At 48.5% G+C, this 14985-nt stretch overlaps 1 protein-coding gene across 1 annotated transcript in view; it reads left to right on the forward strand.

Annotated features, from left to right (window-relative positions):
* The window catches only part of CACNA1I (calcium voltage-gated channel subunit alpha1 I), a 141517-nt gene that overhangs the window by 112352 nt on the left and 14180 nt on the right, over positions 1-14985 (forward strand). The window contains 9 exon segments of the mRNA XM_030546703.1: positions 24-113; positions 1164-1356; positions 2578-2729; positions 5104-5213; positions 5620-5753; positions 6786-6856; positions 11264-11342; positions 12258-12379; positions 13574-13894. Coding sequence (XP_030402563.1) covers positions 24-113; positions 1164-1356; positions 2578-2729; positions 5104-5213; positions 5620-5753; positions 6786-6856; positions 11264-11342; positions 12258-12379; positions 13574-13894 — 1272 coding nt within the window.

The raw sequence follows: 14985 nt of genomic DNA on the forward strand, positions 1-14985 counted from the left end.
GACGTGTTTCTGTTGTGTTCCAGGCCCTGATGTCCCTCTTCGTTCTGGCCTCCAAAGATGGTTGGGTCAATATTATGTATAATGGACTAGATGCTGTGGCTGTTGACCAGCAGGTATAGACACTTCCTTCTAAACTGATCATGCCATCTAGACCTCCTTCAGGCAGGAAGTTGGAAGCATGCTATTTCAGCCAGCTTTTGGAACTTCCTCTCCACCCAATAGCATTTTGTAGCATTGCTCTGACCCTCTCCCATCTGCAATCCCTTTCTCTTCACTTTCGTTATTACTGGTGGGTCAGGGTCATGGTTCTGTATACAAAGGAAGGAGCGTTTGGAAGTGATTAGCCAGGTGCGCATTCATTGTAGTTCTTGTCCTTTATTCAGCTGGGGAAGTTGTGCAGACTGGGTCCTTATGTATCTTGTGATATCTTCACAGCAGCAGTCGCCCATGTCTTTCTTGAAATGGTGCACCCACCTGATCTACAGTTGCTTATAAACTGGGTTTCTCTGTCCCTGCAGCTAAGTCCCAATGGTGTCCAAAACTCGTATTGACTTGAGTAATGCAGGGTCAGGCCCCTGGCGAAGGCTGCAGCAACAGAGGACTGAATGGCCATGAAGATACTACCCTTACCCTCTGTTCTCAGCACTAGAAGTGCTGTTGGTCTTTTAAAACCCACAGTGATGAAAAACCTAGAAGCTCAAGCCCTCCTTGCTACTTGATCCTGACTAACACCTGGTTTCAGGCACCCCTCATCTTTCAGGGTTTCCCCCATTGCACCTTAGAGGTGCAATTTACTCACCCTCTGCCCAACACACCTTTTCTCCAGGTATCTTTAGTGTCTGTCATATTCTCTGATGTTTTAATTGTCCATTTGATCTGTTATGATTATATTGCAATTGTAAGTGCAGCATCCTCAGTGCTTTATTATTATTATTATTATTACTATTATAAGCTTGTCCTTGACTTTCAGACACCCAGTCTATTTGTTGCGCCTACCCTCATTTTCATAATCCTTTCCCAACCAACCAGTCACAATCTGTTGATCTCCCTCATTTTCACAATTCTGCCACATCCAGCCAATCACAACCTGCTGATCTCCTTCATTTTCATCATCCCACCTCAGACTTCCAGTCAGCTAATCACAGCTTTTCTTTTCTTTCCAGCCAGTGACCAACAACAATCCCTGGATGCTCCTTTACTTCATCTCATTCCTCCTCATTGTCAGCTTCTTCGTACTCAACATGTTTGTGGGGGTGGTGGTGGAGAACTTCCACAAGTGCCGACAGCACCAGGAGGCAGAGGAGGCACGTCGGCGGGAGGAGAAGCGCCTGAGGCGCCTGGAGAAGAAGCGCAGGAGTAAGGCACAGCCTAAGTGTTTGGTTGGTTCGTAGGCCAAGGTTTTCTGAGAAAAACCTCCTCCTCTTCTTTTATTTTTGGACTGATCAGTTTCTCTATAACAGCGTCTATGTCAATGCTCTCAGCACTGCTCTCCTTTAGGTGGGACACTGCTGCTGGGCTGCCGTACGCACCACCGGGCCTGACACCCCCAGCCAACTACCCTCAAGTCAGAATCCCTGCAACAGAGGGAAGAGGTGACAGGGTGCCTGATGGCAACTGGGGGTGTTGAGAAAGGCGCCTGTTTTCTTAACACCTTGCCTCTAGAAAATAATACATTCATAGATGTGTGTGTGTGCGTGCGCGCACATGCGCGCGCACATGCTCATCAACAGGGAACGTCCACCCAGACACACACGCTGCAGCCCTCAGGGATTTAGACACTCCTTTGGAGAGCCCTGCAGCACCAGACAGTGCTGTTGGGCGGACCTCTGCACTAATCCTTTCCTGTGTAATGTAAAATGAGTCAGAGGAGAAGATGAAAAAATCCATGCTGTGTTCCTGGGCCTTTCTATTCCTGTGGCAGTTTCTCTCATTGGGTTCCAAGGCTTCCTTGGAACCAAGAGGGTCCCCCCACAGTGATGGTCCCCACGTGTCTGTTTCCTGTGCTCCAATGAGAGAAACATCACAGATGCACACTTGACCATGGGCCCTGGCAATCACCCCTGCTCCTTCCTACCTCTACCCCAGAGATCCTGGCTAATTACTCTCCTCTTTCCAAGCCCCCGGGCTTCTGTCTTCCTTCCCCTTCTTCAGTTTTTCCTCTCCCTGGTGCCACCTCTGGGTGTCTCCTGGAGCCATTTGCTCCTTTTTATCATTTGTGATCTTAACTTGTTGAGGCATGAAATGCTGATTTAGTGCCATTCCCACAAACATAGGACTAACAGATTCTTTCTATCACTCCCACCTTCCCTTTCTTGTCTCTCCCTGTCTCCTCCTTCCTTTTACGCTCTCTTTTCTCACCATTTCTGTTTTCTTTCTCTGCATTCTTTATTTTGTCTCCTTTTTCTATCTGTTTCCTCTGCTTCTTCCTTCTTCATTCCTGTTTCTGTCTGTCCCTCCCTCCCTCCCTGCCTTTGCGTTGCTTCTATTCTTTCCTCCACTTTCCTTCCTAATTCCTTTGTTTCTCTTCCCTCTCTCCTCTATCTTCTCTCTCTCTCTTCCCCCCTCCTACCATTGAAGAGGCGCAGCGCTTGCCGTATTATGCCACCTATTGCTCTGTCCGCCTCCTCATCCATTCGGTCTGCACCAGCCACTACTTGGACATCTTCATCACCTTCATCATCTGCCTCAACGTCGTCACCATGTCCCTGGAGCACTACAACCAGCCAGTGGTGAGTGAGTTCAAGGGACCAAACCCTGCCCCTGCCTCCCTCTCTCTTTTCCACATCTCATTTTCCATAACAAAAGAGACTTGACACTTTCCCTTCCAAGCAATCAAACACATAAGTGGTCACTAGGTTATAAGTAAAACTTAGCAGCCATTAGAGATTGACTTGGAAGAGCAGCATCTCCCAGCATGCTTTGCAGAGGGGATTAAATTGCAACACAAAGGAAATCTCTATATATTCTGTAGCCTTTTCTAACTTCTGTCTTCCTCAAACCTATCCTCTCTGCAATGCCTCCTCCCCACTCCTTATCCTGGCAACCCCACCTGCTCGAAACATTAGCCAGCAACTGATTGCGTAATTTCACTACAGCTGCCAATGTTATGATCCACCATGATAGATGGTAGAGGAGGGTCCCTGTGAAAACTATCATGCAAAATTCTGCGAGAGTTAACTCAGCTGTCAGGGTGATAGAGGGAGTTCTTTCCACTGTCACATGGATGACCAAGTTTCTCCTCTTGGCTTCTCTTTGTAGTTTCCCTCAGGCCCCAGCAGAGAGTAGCATACTGCCCCTGGGAGCTAGTGCTTTGCACTGCTAGATGGATCAGATTTCAGTTTCTCAGTAGCTAACCTTGAACCTCAGTGGAGTGAATTAGGAGTGCTACAGGAGCTGGCATACCCAGTCCTTGGATAGCTGAAGAGAGCCCCTCACCCAGCCACCCTCCTTCCACACGAGAAGCAGTGTGGACAGAGTCTGAAGAGAGTCCAGCCTAGTTTCTCTCAGCTGGAAGAAGGGTGATCACAACAGAAGGTCTCGAGGGTTGTGAAAGATCAATATTTGGGGTGGGGAAGATTGGGAAATACTCAATATTTGTTGACAGGGTTACAGACACGTGCAGAAAGGGGGAAATGTGTGCTGGAAAGGGGGCTTTCTCTCTGTATCTGAAAGCACCACACTCACTGCTATGTCTGTCCAGAAGCATGCAGTTCCAGGGAGCCCCTCTCCATCCCCAAGAAGCCCTTGGTAAACTCCTGAGTGGTCTGAGGTGACAAATCTGATTTTATAGCTGGAGCTGGTTGTATTAGAAGTGACCAGGGCTGTGACTTGTCTATTGTTGCTCAGAATCACTGCCGAGTTTTTCTTCTAGGTCCAGCTTATCTTTCTTGTTGGCTGTTTAATTTTGTTACTGTTTATCCTGTGTTCCTGAACTGCCCCCTCATCCCCCCAGGATTCCTCACAGGGTTCCCTATATCCCCTATTTGTTCTGCAAAAATTAGCATCCCTTATTCCTTCTCACCCACACATCACATCTTGAGCAACTCAATTAGCTTCCCTGTGCCTCAGTTTCTTCATCTGTGCAACAGGGGTAAGCATACCCATTTCCTCACAGGCATATGGTGAGGCTTCACTAATCAGTTCTTGCAAAGTGCTTTTAGATTTCCAGATAAAAGGTGCTGTAGACATGCTACATACAATTAATAGAAACCCTCTGGTGACAGTGGCACCAATTCAGATATTTCTTTGGAGGAGGGCTAATTCCAGTCCCCGCCCCCTCCAGCAGGTCTCCTTCAGCCAGGAAATCTCCCTTCTCTGTACAAAGGGGCTCCCAGGTCAAATTTCAGTGATGTTGTGACCCTGTCGCCGGAGCGACAGTCGACTGCTCCAGCAGCCATCATACTGATTTAGTATGGAGCCACTGCTTAAAAGTGAGCAGGCCAGAGCCTGTAGTACTTTGAGTAAGTCTAAAAATCTTATTTGGGGGGGGGGTGCGTGAGGGGGGGAAATATTCACCCCCACAGCCCTCCCTAGCAGGTGCCACTGTTGGTGGAGAACAGGGACCTCACACAGGAGAACCAGGGCATCAGAGTAGAGGGCGGAAGCTTGCTAAACCCCCACCTAGTCCCCAACCAGAGACATGTGGTTTCCCCTTACTGCAGATAGCAATAGGTTATTTGCTCTGATGCACTCTCCCTGCCTGACGCATTCCCTGTAGTTTTATGGAAGCCATTTATAGCGTAACGCCCAGGTGATGTCCCATGAACCTGATGCTGCTGATGTCGGAGGTGCTGGGTGATGATGCTTTGTTAACCCTTTGCACACCACAGCCCTTCCCCAGGCCTGCCCATTCTCCTGAGCCGTGGCTGGGCAGAGCAGCAGGTATTCTGAGAGTCCCTTGGCATGGAAGTGCAGTGTGATGGCTGCTGCCCTTGGTAAGTCTGTGCCAGCCTTCAAGTAGTTGCAATCCAGGATTTCGCAGCTCCCTCCTCCCTCCACCATTCCTGACCAGTCAAGCAGGCTGGAACTCAGTGACTTCACAGGCATGTCTGTAGTTAATGCCTCTCACTCTCCACCTCTCTCAGCCTCTCTTTCCATCCACAGTCTCTTGAGACTGCCCTGAAGTACTGCAACTACATGTTCACCACAGTCTTTGTGCTGGAGGCAGTTCTGAAGCTGGTGGCATTTGGACTGCGGCGATTCTTCAAAGACAGGTGAGCAGTGGGGCACACAGGTCGTCCGGTGAGGCAGTGAAGTTTGGGGAGGATCTGTAGCTGCCAGTGGAATCCTAGAGCATGGGGGCCTCAACTTCTTCCTTGTTCCAGGGTAGCAAAGATCTTACTGGCTTCACCGTAAACACACTGGAGCAATAACCTGTTAATAAGAGTTATCCAACCCTTCCTCTTGTTGGAGTCTGCTGATTGGTCCAGGAAGCAGAGTAGAAGGGAGTAGAATAAATGACATCCAGTCGTATTAGGCTCTAACCGTCACAGTGAGGCCTCCGATTCACTGATTTGGATGATTTTATTTTACTTTATATTTAAAATTATAATGAATTCACATTCTCTTGTTCAGTCACACCAGAAAGCTCCTTTCTCTCCTCTCCTTTTTTTTTTTAAGGTGGAACCAGCTGGACCTGGCTATTGTGCTGCTATCTGTCATGGGCATCACGCTGGAGGAGATTGAAATCAATGCAGCTCTTCCCATCAACCCCACTATCATCCGCATCATGAGGGTACTGCGCATTGCCCGGGGTGAGAGAGACACTGGAGGGAGATGTGGGGCACAGACACCCCTAGATGGGACAGAATGCACTGGGAAGGGGCTGCCAGTGATGCCATTTCACCATTGGCTTCTCATATCTAATCTGGATGGCCATAGAAACTCAGGGCCTTGATTACAAGAGCAGTTATTCTGGAATAGCTATTCTAGGATTAACTCTGTGTGTGGACGCTCTATTCCGGAATAAAAATGCCTTATTCTGAATTAGCTTAATCCATTTCAGATTACATTATTCAGAACAAAGCACTTTTATTCCAGAATAAGAGCATCCACACATGGAGTTTAATCAGAAATAGTAATCCACCACCTTATTCCTTGATTGATTTTTATATGTAGACAATCCTTTAGGCTTTCTCCTGATTGCCCTCAATTTGACCTTTAGATGCACCTTTGTCCAGGAAAGCAGTAGTGGCTTTCACTTTGTGAGAGGGACCAAACATTGGCAGATTTTGTGAGAAACAAATTCTTTCTTCTTTCTTTTGTAATGCAAATATTGCTGTAATTTTTACAGAAAAGACCAAGGGCCTATACGATTTGCACTGGAGAGGACAGATTTTCTGTGATGAGGGTGAATACTTGCAAAGCTGTATTTGCAAAAAAGGAGATGGAGGATGGATGAGCAGGTGTAGAAGGATATGGAATTGGAGTAGGAGAGATTGGGATGTGTGGTGTTGGGAAAGGGAGGGCCAGTGTGCAGGATGTATGGGGATAGGATGGAAGAGACCAGAGTGGGCGTGGAATGAGAGAGAAGGGGTCATTAGTATGCAGAGGGATGAGTTCGAATGGAAGGGACCATGTGGGGGAGTGTGGGGGTGGGGCATGGAAGGAAAATGGCCAGTTGGAGAAGGAGCAGAGAGTTGGTGGGTCAGTTTTACAATGGAGGAGGAGAGCGGCAGAACAACCCGCCTGGGTGCTCCTTCCAGTTGTCCTGGCATATTGGGAGCAGATTTCTCTCCCTTGAGTCCCAGCACTGAGGGACACTTTTGTTTTGGTTCTGGTACCAGTGCTGAAGCTGCTGAAGATGGCGACAGGAATGCGGGCGTTACTGGACACAGTTGTGCAAGCTCTACCGCAGGTAAAAGAAACCAGCTACTAGAAAGATGCCCCTTTTGTGCACCAGTCTTTCCATTAGTTCATTTCCCTGAGCGTGCCTAGAATCAGAGAGACGGTGTCTGCTGAGGTCTTTAAGATAGTGGTACAATGTGCCAGAGGGTCGTGCTCCTGTCGAAATGTCACGTGGTTACATTCATTTCTTTCTGGCCTTGTCTGCTCATGACTTTATCCCCCCATGGTGTTACTGAATAAAGCAATGCTCCATTCCTGGGTGAGAGCTGCTTCCCTGCTTTATTTCTGGCTGCCCCTTCCCCCTTGCTACTGTCACTTTCCTCAGACTCGTTTGCCATGAGGATGGAGAGCAAACTGTGGCCATTTTAGGGAGAAAGCAGATGTTCAAGTATCTCTTCTGTGACCCTCTCATTCTTTCCCATTTGTGCTCCCTTTCCACTGTTCTCTTCCATGCTGTGCTTGTTTCACCTCTGCTGCCGCCTGCTTGCTTGCTTTCCATTTCTCTCTTCTCCTCCTTGGTCCGCAAATGATTTTGAGCCTCTCATCCCACGAGACACAGTAACGCTACCTGTGGTGGCTTGTACAGCATACAGCTAAATGCCTCCTGAAAGGCAGCTAGATGGAAGGATTTCACAAACTGTGAGTGGCAGCTGTTTTGGAATGAGTTATTCATGCACCACTTCATGCAGGCATCAGACCTGCTGAGAGAAGCCCCCGTGATGGATGAGCAGCCAGAGAGACAGTTCTTTTCTCTTTTGGATCCTCCAGAGAGACATGTTAAGGAAGAAATAATGGCACCAAGTAGCTCTATTGATCATAGATCAGATCATTCCTCTGGCAGGCCCAGAGCAGACAGTAATCTTATCTGATATCAAAAGCACAGGCATTGTCAGCTGATTTATCAGGTAATACACCAGTGTTGTGAATGAGGACCGGGCTGAAAATTAATCTGGGGACAGCACGAGCAGTTACACAATGGAACTAATTCTGATATTTTTGTCCCCTAAAACCATGTCCATCTGAATTAAAGGAAATACACCTGGCACAAGAACGATATGGAAACGCAGTTTCCAGTCTTCACTGAATATCTGGGCTTCATCTGGACTTCCCTCTATTTATTGAGTATTATATTATCAAGTCGCAGTGAGGGGCCCCAGTTTAGTAGACCAGGGCCCTATTGTGCTAGATGCCTCATAATAGCATCATAGAGGATGTAGGGCTTGGAAGGAACTTAGAGAGTCCATCCTGTCCAGTCCCATGTGCTGAGGCAAGACCAAGGAAACATAGAGAAACCCTGACAGGTGTTTGTCCAACCGTTCTTAAAACCTTCCAATGACAGTGATACCGCAGGCTTCCTTGGTAGCCTGTTCCAGTTCTTAATTACCCTGATAGTTAGAAAGTTTTTCCATATATCTAACTTAAATCTCCCTGCTGCAGATTAAGCTGATTACTAGTCCTTCAGGGGACATGGAGAGCAAGTGGTCACTGTCCTCTTAATAACAGCCTTTAACATATTTAAAGACTGTTATCAGGTCCTCCCTCAGTCGTCTTTTCTCAGGACTAACCAGGCCCAGTTTTTTTAACTTTTCCTCATGGGTCAGATTTTCTAAACCTTTTATCACTTATGTATAATATGCAGAATAAGAGACAGCCCCTGTCTCAAAGAGTTTACAGCCTAACTAAACAAAGTCAGTGCTATTTTCTCCATTTTGCAGATGGGGAAACCGAGCCACAGAACTGCAGTTAAGTTGCTTAGGGTCACTTAGGGATTCTGGGGCACAGCTAAGAATTGAACCCAGATCTTCTGAATCCCAAGGCAGTACCTTGGTCACAAGGTCACCATTCTTCCATGCTTGATAAATCCTGGGTGTTTCATGTTATTTCACCAAAGAACCTCACTGCTAAGCAAGAGTTCTTAATATCTGCCCCTGCACACACACAAACAACTATTAAAAGAAGGTGCCCCCTTGCAAAGAGTACTGGGTCCAGGAATTTCCAGTAGGAATTTCCAGCATGGAAGGAGTCTAGTCAGGACCTTCCTATCTGATGGCCCTTGATTCTGTAATAGGGAAAGGTTGACTAAGAGTCATAGACTCATAGACTTTAAGATCAGAAGGGACCATTATGATCATCTAGTCTGACCTCCTGCACAACGCAGGCCACAGAATCTCACCCACCCACTCCTGTATCAAACCTGTGTCTGAGCCATTGAAGTCCTCAAATCATGGTTTAAAGACCTCAAGGTGCAGAGAATCCTCCAGCAAGTGACCCATATCCCATGCTGCAGAGGAAGGCAGAAAACCTCTAGGGCCTCTGCTAATCTGCCCTGAAGGAAAATTCCTTCCCGACCCCAAATATGGCCATCAGTTAAATCCTGAGCATGTGGGCAAGACTCACCAGCCAGCACCCAGGAAAATTCTCTGTAGTAACTGAGATCCCACCCCATCTAACATCCCATCACAGACCATTGGGCATATTTACCTGCTAATAATCAAAGATCAATTAATTGCCAAAATTAGGCTATCCCATCATACCATCCCCTCCATAAACTTATCAAGCTTAGTCTTGAAGCCAGATATGTCTTTTGCCCCCTCTATTCCCCTTGGAAGGCTGTTCCAGAACTTCACTCACTCCTCTGATGGTTAGAAACCTTCATTTAATTTCAAGTCTAAACTTCCTGATAGCCACAGTCAAAATTGTATTAAAATGTGCTCTTAAGGCAATACTAAAACCCCTCTCTTTCACATTTAAATGATTTAATTTAGTCTCTATATTTTACACACTAACTCTTCATGGGACAATTAAATTATCCATAATATTATTTTTCTCCAGGATTTATTAACATTGGCAGAAGAAGTGTTTTAAAACAATCTCTCCTTTCCCTGGCACTCTCTTCTCCTCTAGACCTTTCTCCTTATATTATAGAGCAGAGTCATCAATGATTTTGACTTGCTAATGGCATGGAAGGCTTCTCTGGCTGTCCTATTTGAATCCCCTGCCTGTCTTTGTTACTCTGCAACCATTCTGAAAAGTGAATAAATATGTAATTTAAATAAAAAATCCCTTTTTGGAAATTTATCCCTGAGTGTCTCAGCTTTTTTCATTTTCCTGTGGCTAGAACCCTCCTCCCCACTTCTCTGTGTACGCACAAGCGTGCACACACATGTGCTGACATCTCACACACAGGCTGCTTTTCAAATGTTTAAATGTAACCAGATCAAAGTTACTCCCCTCCTTCATCAGCACCTCGCCTAGCTCTGCCCACAGAGCTACCAGCTGCCCAGTCTACCTTCTGGGCACACTGTCCTGTTCCTCACACTCCCCACTGCAGACAACGGAGCCAGGATTAGGAGAGGCAAGTGGGGATATTGGGGAGGGATAACAGGGGAGTGCTTTCCCCTGTAACTGCTGGCACAGCTCCCATGGTGCACCAGACAGCAGCCCCATGGGAAACCCTGCAAGTGCCAATAGCTGGGGGCATATAAACTGGGCTCTGTCCCACAGGCTACCTGCTCCTTCCATTCCAAGCTCCTCACACATAGGCCTAGTCCCCTGCTTGAGTCCCTGTAGTCTCTCTTCTCCCTTGTTCCCCTCCCATCACACATGTCAGGAGGGCCCAGTTCATTCCTTCTGCCCCCTGCTGCATGCCTACTCCCATTGTGCTCGCTGATAGACCTGCTCTCACCCTCTTCTGTCCCCACATTTGACTAGTACCTTGACTCCCACAATGCACCAGGCAGCAACACTGAGGGGGAGCTGGGGAGGGAGGCTCTCCGGGGTAAAATTTTACTCTCGACTCACACTTCGTCACGTGTGATAGGCTTCACGATACCATGTGTGCCTAAATGTGATTATCTTCATCTCTCTGGGCTTGAAGTCTGAGGGGTGGGATTGTGAGGAACTGGATGACTGGCTATAGGCTACAAATGAAAGGAGCTGTGGTGGCTGTGAGGGTTATGATGTTTGGGTAGGAAGGCCTGGGGAGATGAGCAGGGCCGGCTCCAGGGGTTTTGCCACCCCAAGCAGCCAAAAAAAAAAAAAGCCACGATCGCGATCTGCGGCAATTCAGCGGGAGGTCCTTCGCTCCAACCGGGAGTGAGGGACCCTCTGCTGAATTGCCACCGAATAGCTGGACCTGCAGCCCCTCTCCGGAGTGGCCGCCCCAAGCACCTGCTTGCTAAGCTGATGCCTGGAGCCGGCCCTGGAGATGAGGTTGCTATGAGCATGACTGGTGGCTTCAGTGGTGACTTCCCAGGTTCTGAGTGGTTGTGTGCGTGAAGTTCGTAAAGGTTTTGGAGTGGAAATATTTGATGGTGTTCTGTTGCTGCTGCTTGAGTGATGCTGTCTGGCTTGGCCTGATATTCAGTCTCACCTGGCTTGCCTTGGGGTAGGCTGATATGGTTTGGTTTGGCTTCAGGTGGGGAACCTCGGACTGCTCTTCATGCTCCTCTTTTTCATCTACGCTGCTCTAGGAGTGGAGCTCTTTGGGAAGCTGGGTAAGTTTCAAGTGTGCCACGCTCTTGCGTGAGCCACAGAATTGCAAAAAAAAAATGTCAGTTTCCCATATTGCAGCAGGCCCTGTTCTGATTTAATGAAAAGGCTGGGTACTCTGATGACCTTTTCCTCCTCTCTGGGTATTTGCCGTGATAGGAATTTCAGCCTTTCAAAAAAACCTGTCTCAGAATGAGAGAGATAGATGGCTTTCTCTCATTCTTAAATCTTTGCTTTCCATTCACTGCCTCAGTAAATCAGCTCCTATCTGTCCCAATACCAGCCAAATGGCTACAGGGAAGACTCTGGAGAAATTCATGCACTCCTCTAGTCCATGTTGACATGTATCAATCGGCAAAACTTTCAGCCAAGTACATGAAGAGGGGCAAGATATCTTCTTTCACACCAAGAGGATTAGGCCCTTGATCAAGTGACTACTGCTGGGTGTTCTGGGGGTAGCATTTTACCACTCTCACTAGTATGCCGAGTACATCTAGCTCACAGGCACTTGCTCTGCTGCTGACTGTAGCAGGTACAACCTCAAAATCCCTTCATTTTAATGGATGGTGCCAGCACAGCAAGCTTGCAGGCATAGATCAGCAGCCATAGGGTAAGGGAGAACTATGTTTTGGACTGTTAAGCATGCTGGGAGACATCCCTGGGAAATGAGTTAGGCTGATTGATATCCTGGGGTTGGAGTGATTATTCTGATACTCCTAGACGATGTCCAACCATTGGTCATTACTATCATGGACCCAGCCCATGAGACTATAGACTGGAGCCACCGAGTGCAGACTTCTGGATGTGAAGCCAATAAACTCAGAATGGAATGGTCACAGGGGATCATATTCTGAGTCGCTGGTACACTCTGAGAGCTAGGAACGTACCCATTGCACAATTATAAATCCCTTCTTTTGCAGTGTGCAATGACGAGAATCCCTGTGAGGGCATGAGCCGCCATGCCACCTTTGAGAACTTTGGGATGGCCTTCCTCACACTCTTCCAGGTCTCCACTGGCGACAACTGGAATGGAATCATGAAGGTAACATGGGCCTCCGAGAAGGAGAAATTCTACGCTGGAGTGGGAGGGATCAGCACTGCTTTGAACTGTCAGTGACTGGGACATGGGTGGCAATGCCTAGGGGTTAGAGTGGGCATCAGACCCAGAGTCAGAGGCCCAATGCCAGAGCCAAGGGTCACAGCCGGAGTCAGGAGTCAGGGCCCTGGGTCAAAAATGGATTACTTAGAGTGAGGCTAGGTAGGAGCAGGGCTGGGTCCAAGACAGCAGCTGTTGCAGCCAGGGACAAATACTTAAAGCAGCAGCTGCTGCTGGGTTTAAGAGCCAGTCTTCTGACTCTTCCGGTTAGTCAGACAGTGTAACCTATTAGGCAATCTACTACAGGCCAGCTGCACTCATTAGGGGGCCTGGAGACTGGGTCTGTTGCAGGCCCTGTTTTCTGACAAGAACTGTTTTCACAGGAGCTAGATGATGGGGAAATGTAGATGTTGGCTTGCCAGTTCAGACCACTGGCCCATCTAGTCCAGGATCCTACCTCCTGCTAGACTCGATCAGACCATTGGCCCATCTAGTCTTGCAGGCAGCTGGCTGAAAGTAGTGCAAACTCTCTCTTCAAGGAGCAGGACAACAGTGTGGCCATCCTGAGATGGGAGATTCACTGCCATCACCACTCTGCCCCCTTCTCCCAGGTTGAGTCGGGGGTGCATTTGGTATGACACACACCTGGAGCTGCAGTGGGAATGGCTTGTGTTTAGAAACCTCAGGCAGATCAGTTTTCAAATCATATTGCTCCAAATTAAATAGCTCACAGGGATTCAAGGGGGGAATGGGCAATTCTTTGGACATGGGCAGTGTCTTTGGGAGATGAAGGGGATTAGGCATTTGTTTGCAGTGACTCTTGCTCACACTTGCAGGATTAAAATGATTACATTTGCGGGTCTGGAAGGAATTTTCTCCCTAGGCCTATGGGGAAGAGGGCACCTGTTTCTGGAGCAATGAGCAGAGATTGTCAAATGTGATGGTCTTCCTGTTTTGCTGGGGGCACCGGGCACTGAGGATCCCACATGCTCAGACAGCACCGGGTATTGGAAGACCTTAGTCCTGCCTGGCATTGGATTCTGTATTTTTTGACTGAGGGAGCAGCCAAATTTAAATTCTTACTCTAGTTCTTCCCTCCTTTTTCCCACCACTTCCTCTTACACCTGCCCTTTCCTCAAGGATACCCTGCGGGACTGCACCCATGATGACCGGAGTTGCCTCAGCAACCTGCAGTTCATCTCACCGCTCTACTTTGTCAGCTTCGTGCTCACAGCACAATTCGTCCTCATCAACGTGGTGGTAGCTGTGCTCATGAAACACCTTGATGACAGCAACAAGGAGGCACAGGAGGATGCAGAAATGGATGCCGAGATTGAGCTTGAGATGGCACATGGGCTCTGCCCCCGCAGCATGAGCTCCCAGAGCTCAGGACAGAGTGGAGGAGATGGGAGAGTGGACCCTGAGGGACGTCTGTGCATGCGATGTTTCTCTCCAGCACAGGTGGGTAAACTTTTGTACTTACCAGCAAGACTGCAGCAGGCTGGAATGGGGAGAAGGAGGGCAGTCTAGATGATTTAAGGCTTAGTAATGGGATACAGACTGGTGACTGGTTTGCATTCGGGTCTAGCTTGGGTGAATTGGGTTGTACCGGTGCATTGGTGGAGTTGTGTGGTGCCAGGACTGGAATAGCAAGGGATGCAGAGGGTACTGCAGGACAGGTTGGAGGTGCATTATCAGAGCTGTGCAGAAAGCTCAGGATTATGATAGGAAGGGTGCTGCAGGTCAAGTTAAGGTGCTTAGCAGAGTATTTGTGTAGGGAGCTCAGGATTGGAATAGCAGGAAATGGTGCAGTGCAGGAATGAGGTGCATTGGCAGAGCTGGAAGCGAAGCTTACGCAGTGCCTGTCTGCACTGGCAACTAGTGATTTCAGTCCCTCATTTCACACGAACACTAAGGCCTGGTCTAACTAAAAAGCTAAGTCAAACCCAGCTTCATCGATTAGGGGGTGTGAAAAACCACTCCCCTGAGCAATGTAACTATGCCTAACCCCCGGTATAGACAATGCAGGTCGATGGAAGAAGTCTTCCACAGACCAAGCTACCACCTCTTAGGCCTGGTCTACACTGGTGGGGCGGGATCGATCTAAGCTACTCAATTTCAGCTACGTGAATAATGTAGCTGAAGTCGACGTACTCGGATCGACTTACCGTGCTGTCTTCATCGCAGTGAGTTGACTGCTGCCGGTCCCCTGTCAACTCCACCTGCCAGGGGTGGCTCTATGTTTTTTTGCCGCCTCAAGCATGGCAGTCAGGCCGATCTTTGGTGGCACACCTGCGGGCGGTCTGGCGTCCCACAGATTCAGTGGCACTTTCTGTGGATGATCTGCTGGTCCCGCGGCTTCGGTGTACCCGCTGCTGAATTGCCGCTGAAGCCGTGGGACTGGCAGACCTCCTGCAGGCACACCACCAAAGGATGACAGGGACTAGCACACTGCCTCCCGCGGCTTGCCACCCCAGGCATGCACTTGCTGTGCTAGTGCCTGGAGCCGCCCCTGCCACCTGTGCCTCTCGCAGCGGTGGAGTACAGGAGTC

Source organism: Gopherus evgoodei, chromosome 1, assembly GCF_007399415.2.
Source record: "Gopherus evgoodei ecotype Sinaloan lineage chromosome 1, rGopEvg1_v1.p, whole genome shotgun sequence".
NCBI lineage: Eukaryota > Metazoa > Chordata > Testudines > Testudinidae > Gopherus > Gopherus evgoodei.